Raw genomic sequence first — 7146 nt, forward strand, 5'->3', positions numbered from 1 at the left:
CGATCCCGCCCACCTTCTCAGAATTCTCTACTTAACACATCTACTAACGACAGACGTCGCGCAACTTTCGACATGTCTTTCGAGTTGTAAGGCGCTGAGAGTAGTTCCATGTCCGAGAGCGATTGCCTAGCTGTCCTCACACCCCTTCTAGCACACTGAAAGAAAAAATGAAACTACGAGTTTACCTAGTTTAAGTATTTGAACTAGGGTTTAAAGGATTCCAAAGGGTAGTAGATCAGCGTATGTTGCTCATTACTGCAATACCATACCATACAATTAACTTATTTGATCCTATTTGAGCTAAATTATCAATGAAATATGAAACAGGAAACGATGTAAGAGGAAAACGAACTTCAGGATACCAGATACAGAAACATTTGCTTCCTAAGCAGTCAAGTTTTTTATTGTATGTAACCAACTGCCAATATTTTTTTGGTCCATTAAAAATAGCAGCTTTTTTCCGCTGTGCACTTTTGCAGCTCTCTGACAGATGATACATAATTTGATATAAATGCATTTTAATATGCAACTGCTGCTCATTGCGACTCCCACTGCCGACTGCGGTGGATTTATGTTTTTGCCGTAAATCAAATGAATAATTTAAGCTCTCTGCATGGCCAGTGTCTGTCACTTAAAAATGTCAGGGCTGCCATCAAAAATTGCCGCCGTCCGCTTCATTTTTTCCCTATCTGATTTATACTGGCCGCTGCGAGGGAAATGCCGGAAAATGGGCAATGTAAGCTTTGCGTAATTGCATTAAATGGCATGGAACCGAATCCATCACACAGCAGAACAAGAAATGTTCTTATAGAGGGAGTAGGGGAAGTATGGGGAGTAGGGGAAGTATGGGGAGTAGGGGAAGTTCCAGGGCAGGACGGCAAGAATGGGTAAACAAAAACAAGACAGCTCGTGGTTTTCAATGACCGAACTGTAACTACCCTCGTAAAGTCATCGAAATTGTGCAAATATTGTGAGGCTCTGTAAAAAGATAATAAACATTAAAATATATATAATAGTTAAGTGTGCATATTTGTTTTGAATTCATAACTTCACTGTTAGTTAGTATCTGTATTAAAGCCGACTCGCCCGTTGATGGGGCATAAATATGCTCTTCTTGTTCAACATCAGCGCACAAAATTCCAATTTATTTTAATTGATTTATTAATGATTGCCATGTTCCATAAATGTAGCAATATAAATGTATTTTTCGGCTACCGCCATCTCATCTACGCTTTTTGTACTTCTGTTTGTCTGATGAGCGAAATCAATTTTCAAGATGAATTAAAACCGCACGAATTACCAATGACCAAAAAAAATCCCGCATTTCCCCAAAGCAAACGTATTGAGAATGCATTTGGGGAATATAAAGTCATGCAACTTTTACAAAACTGCATGCATAGTTTTGAGTGTGTTTCCTGGAAAAAATACCTTGTTCCATCAATTAAAGGAAGAAGATATGGAAAGGATATAGGAAATGTTAGCCTAGGGAAAAGCTCGAGGGGTTTCAGAGTCTAGGGGAAAGAAGTATGCAGTTCCTTCATTTCCCCAAAGCCCTTTTGTGTTATTTCTTAGATTGCACATTTGCGGATTGCCCCCAAGATCGGGCATAATTATGCAATTTCCCCTTTAACGCTTAGCCAGACAGACACAAAAAGAGTTAAATTCAATAAAATTTACATTTAACCACAAAAACAGCGACTCCGCCAAGCCGAGAAGTCGAGAAGCCAGTGGGAAATGAAAGTAGGCAAAAGTTAAGATGAAAGTCGAACAAAGAGATGGAAAAGCAGAGACTTATGTAAATTGAAATTCAAGAGCAGAAAAACCAAGAACAACAAAAGCATTCGGGGGAAAAGCGGGAAAAACAGGAGCATCAACAGCTGAAAAACCGACCGAAAAGACAAAAAGAAATTTTCATTCATTTCGAATTACGCTGTATGAGTGTCAAAATGGCGCTGGTATGCCCCTCCGTCCCGCCGGCTTAATTCAGGGCCTCAGGGGGCATGGGGGGGGGAGAGAGGTGGCAATAGTTGGCAGTGGGTGGTGTGTGTTTTTATTTTTTGGGAGCATGGGCGCTGGAGGTCACCCGACAATTGGCCGGGCTTTTGTCACTTGTCGCTTCTGCTGAAGGTGCAGACCGAAAATTCAATTTCATGCCGCGTGACACAAGGACAAAGACAAAGCCACCAAAGACGGACGCTTTCTCGCTTTCCCGCTCGCCCACTTTTCTGGGTGAAAATGAGTGCGGAAAAAAGTGGGGGGAAATGTGCACTGCATTGGGGAAGACGCCGGAAAGTTGACATTCAAAAATGTGCGCACTTCGCTCAAAAGAATTTCAAATTAGCCACTTTTGCTTAACAATTGGCGCAGGCAACAAATTAAAAGGCAGCCAAGTGGGCGTGGCACCGCAAAATAAATGAAAATGGAAAATCGAGTCAGGTCGAGCTGTGTCGAGCTGAGTCCAGAGTTCAGGTGGTCACAGAGCATCTGGCGACAATTTGAAGTCAAGTGGCGCGTTTGTCGAGTATTGAGCAAAAAATAATTGCCGCACAAAATGCACTCGAAATCGCAGACAAGTGGGCAAAAATGGTGGGTGGTTGGTTGCCCTTTGGCTTGGGTTTTGGGTCTGGGTCTGGGTGTGGGTCTGGGCTTGGGATCGGGTTTGGGTGGTCTTAGGTGGAGTCTGAGGCCAACTCCCAACTTCGATCTGGCATTAGCGTCATTTACACATCTGTGTGTGCACCACGAACTGCGCGTAGCTAACAATGCTGCCGCCTTCGTCTGCGGCACTAAGTGGCAAAATTTCCATAGAAAAGCGAAGTAACCGCAGGAGCTGCCGGGAAAATCCCCAATCCACGGAGCACCCAACGCTAATGGTCGCCGTCGAGTCAAGTGTCCGACTTTGGCCATATGGAAATATCAAACGCCGCATTGGATTAGGGATCAGGAACTGTCCAAGATGTTCAATTTGCTAAGTGGAGTCGTGCCAAGCTGGTCCTCTAATTACACTGTAACCAACCTATTGTAGGAACGCGAAACAAATTATAAGCTTTAACTTACCATTACCAAGAAGTTTGCTGCTAAGAACTTGCTCAATTCTGGGGTTATTAAGAGACGAAAAAGTTTGGATAAATCATGTATAATCCATTTTATTTATATGCAAAGAAATGGGTAAAGTCTAAAACAGGAGTTGTGTAAAATTCTAAGGTTCATCGGATTCGACTGGTATGGTGGTGACCTCCACCTCCTTGGTGGCCAAAGAGCTCTGCTGCTGCTGTTTCAGCTGCTGACGGCATTGGTGAATCTTGAAGGCGGTCTCACATTTGTTGCTCCCCCGAATCGCGTGGCACTGGCGTTCTGGCCAGATATTGGGATTACTGGCATCCGATAGAAGGCCAAAGAAGTCGCGTTCCACAAAGACGCCATCGTGCATGAGACCCATTTGCTCGTAGAGACAATGGGTGAAACACTGGACCGATTCCGAGGGCTCCGAAAAGTCCTCCCTTTGCAGCTTGTGCAACTCCCTGAGGGAAATATCCGTTTGATCACCGCACATGCGAATCATGTCCTCGGTGATCGTCTTGGGTGATTCGTCGGCGACAGTTAGTCCCAGATTGATGTTTATTTTGGCGAATCGCGACTGTCAAAAGAGGGCCTTTTACATATAAGCAAGTCCTGTTTAATTATAACTTCTACTAACCTCGCTTAAAGCGAATATTTTAAGCACTACCAGCAACACTAGAACTCGCTTCATTTTGCAAATTCGAATACCGCTGTCTGGTTAGAAGCGCCGCTTTTATAGACTCATCTTTCGATCATTAGTGGCAGCTTGGGAGTCATTTTAATTGCGAATATCAACTCAATGAGGCGAGCAAATTCGCGGTTTCCGTGGCCAAAAGCCTGAACAAGTTTGAACAACCAAGAGTAGCAAGCCAAGGCAAGCAGAAGCCAAATCGATACCGAATGCCAATTGGCATACCAAAAGTATCTTAAGAGCTGCTTCAACAAATCCCGAGTGCCAGCAAGTTTTCCTCTCACCCAAAAAGGAAAAAATACACAAGTTGCAAAACAAAATTTTGAAACAAAACAAGAAGAAATCGGCTGGGAAAGCACAGATTTCAATTGCCGAAGAGCAAATACTGTAGATGTATCAATAAGTTAATGCCCACTGGGTTTCAATGATTTCGCTATGCTAATATAACTTAATATTTTAATCATAAAACAAAGCAACAGAAACCCACCTAAAAATTTGTTTTGAAATTATGTTTTGTACCAAGTTAAGCTTTAAGTGCACACAAAGGTTTAATACTACCCCACGATCTTAAGCTGCAAATCGGCATACTCTTTCGAAAACTAAAATACTAATAACAACTTTGGGTATTCATGCTCAAGTGTGTGTGTGTTTGTGGGTGTGTGTGTGGGTGTGGGTGTGGGTGTGGGTGTTTGGGGCACTTCCGTTTGGTTGTTGCGCCATTTTGACTGCGACTATTTCCGCTGGTCGCATTAACTGCAGGCGCATAACTTTTCCAATTTGCTTTTGGCAATTATTGATATAAGCCAGCAAGAGCAACAGCAACTTGAACGAGCTTCTGTCTGCCACTTCAGTCGATCCCGTCTACCCATCTACCCGTCTCTTTCGGGCCGTGCACTCCCCCTTTCTAGGCATCTCTCTCTCTCTCTCGCACGCCCCATCACGTTTGCATTGGTCCAAGCATATTTTCCTGCATTCTTGCGCATATTTGTGCAACATTCCAAAAATTCTTGAGCAAAGTTTCGTTATTATTGCCATTTTGCCGACTCTGGGCAACTGCTCTCGCAGTTGGGAGCCTGCCACTTTGATTACTTTTGCACTTGCCGTTAGATGCAATTAGTTGGTTCATTAGAAAAACAACAACAACACCCCCGCCCGATAGGAATTCACACACTTAATTAGCAGTCTCGGATGGAGGGGAAACCCCAGTCCCAACTCTCACTGATTGCAGACGCTTGCACTCGGAAAAATTAATTTCCCCAATCATGCTTAAAAGCACTCAAAGGAAAGGCTTGTCGTCCTTGAAACTAATCACACAATCAATAGCAAGGTTTTTTATTATGAACGGCCCACTCTCTGTGCTTTTACTTTCCCATTCGAACACTGTTAATATAAAATAAATCAAATATAGATATAAATTCGTTTAATTTTCATTTCTATGCATTCATTTGCTCTTCTCTGGCTTCGAGTGCAGGCGAGAAGTTGTATCTTCGTATCTTAAGGATGCCTGGACTACTGCTTGAGTATGCAAATCGGCCAGCAAACTGGAGCTGAGTGATTTGGCCAACTCTTTTGGCCCTCTGGGGTAAAATTTGCCAACCCCCCTCTCAAGAAGAACTTAGCATGCAAGCGGCCATGTGACCCGAGGCTTTGAGCCGGCTCTGTTGCATATTTGTTGCATAATGCCTTATAAACTTATGCACTGGCACATTGTTGACCAGTTGTCCGGAATCTCTCCGCCGTCATATATCTCGTATTCAGTGTCCAGTATCCAGTATCCTGTATCCCATATGCCACTGCCTTCGCCCCTCGACTTACATTATTTGCCGCTGTGTCCACTGCCAAAGCGTTTCGGGTTGAAAAATCTACAAATCGCATGCCGCAAACAAAAGCAAATGCCAGCAGAAGGATGTGGATATCTGGGTATCTGGATAGCTGGATAGCTGTATAGGTGGATAGGTGGACGGATTGATGGGTGGATGGATGGAAGGTTAGATGGCAGAGCGCTTAAAGGGATACATGGTTAGCTAGCTGGCATACCAGCATTATTCCACGTCAACGGCCAGTGCACATTTCAAATTGGAAAGGAACGCTGCAAATACTGGGAACTTGGCTAAAATTCTCGGGCAAACTCTCATTCAATGCGAAATAAATAAGTAAATAGTTGAGATGCTCTCGCCGCTGTGACAATTTGGCTTTCTTTCTTCATTTCTCTGCTCCCATCCTATGCGGATGCCCTCCCTGTCCTTGCGGTTTAATTTTCCCAACCCGTCGGCATGCAAATCACATACAATCAGAATGAAGTAAACGTGGGCCAAAGGCAAATATGACATTTCAGTCAGCCAAGTAAATAAATGTTAGGCGGCACAAATGGAACGTGCCAAAGCCGCTTGAAGAGTACGAGTCCTCAGACACTCGACCCCAGAGTTACCTTCACCTGTGCTCCGGGCTCTTCATATAGCCGACAGGATCCCCTTTCATCCCTGCCTCTTTGCCCCATGTCAATCCTCCGCAAACAACTGTGAGAAGTCATTTCGCAGTCTTAGAAATGTGGAGCTCTTCACACGGATTTTTTATGCTTACGAGTGTCTGGTTAAGGGTATGGCCAGTTATCGGGATTTCATATTTTCAGCAAACTGAATAACCGATTTATAAGCAGTCGGAAGATAAACTTCAATTCGTCATCATCACATCGAAAGTTGTATGTACTGTATGGTATTGTTGCTTATTATATTAAGAGATTGATGATATATGCCTTATTAGGACAAACATACGGACAAAACTATAGACGGACTTAAATAAGTTCAATAATTAAGCCTGTAACTATGCAAGTGGCAGATATAAGTACTTCAAGATTGTGTATTTAGGAAGTCATAATAAATTTCAGACAGAATGTGCAATCCTTACGACTTTCATCATACGATTTGCCATCCTTGGGCATCGCCTTGCGCAGCTTCGCTATCGTTTCTTTTTAGCCTACAAATAATTGTATTAAAATGGGAATTTTTTCAATTTGAGAGTTTAGGCTGACAGGACTCGACTGCGACTAGCGGACATGTGACAGGCGAGACACGGAGCGAGACAGTCGGGAATGAAGTTGTGGCACGCATTGTCTGAGACTCCGGCGAAGGGGCCAGCGACATTTAAGCCACCAACCATGTGGGACTTGCTCCGCCGCCCCCACTCCACTGCACATTTTCCCGACTCCTGCGGGTTTGCTCGGAATTGTTTGATAATGACACTGACATGATGCTGCACTGACAACTAGGCAAGAAACCGGCTGCAGTAGTCCTGGCCACCCGTCTACCCAGCCACCCGGCCACCCGACCACCCAACAAACCACTTCCGCATCCTGTCTGGCCCACGGAATTATATACGAAAATTAGTTGAAGCGGCCG

General features: G+C 43.9%; 1 protein-coding gene across 1 annotated transcript; it reads right to left on the minus strand.

The window, feature by feature from the left end:
• Window positions 1–3151: 3151 nt before the first annotated feature.
• LOC6529339 (general odorant-binding protein 56a) lies at window positions 3152–3796 on the minus strand. The gene is made up of 2 exons (XM_002090308.2): window positions 3698–3796; window positions 3152–3637 (listed from the first exon to the last, which is right to left on the minus strand). Exons 1-2 carry the CDS (start codon window positions 3749–3751, stop codon window positions 3200–3202), a joined length of 492 nt encoding a protein of 163 aa, XP_002090344.1. The 5' UTR covers window positions 3752–3796; the 3' UTR covers window positions 3152–3199.
• Between the last annotated feature and the right edge of the window lie 3350 nt (window positions 3797–7146).

The sequence above is a fragment of the Drosophila yakuba genome, chromosome 2R (assembly GCF_016746365.2).
Source record: "Drosophila yakuba strain Tai18E2 chromosome 2R, Prin_Dyak_Tai18E2_2.1, whole genome shotgun sequence".
NCBI classification, from domain to species: domain Eukaryota; kingdom Metazoa; phylum Arthropoda; class Insecta; order Diptera; family Drosophilidae; genus Drosophila; species Drosophila yakuba.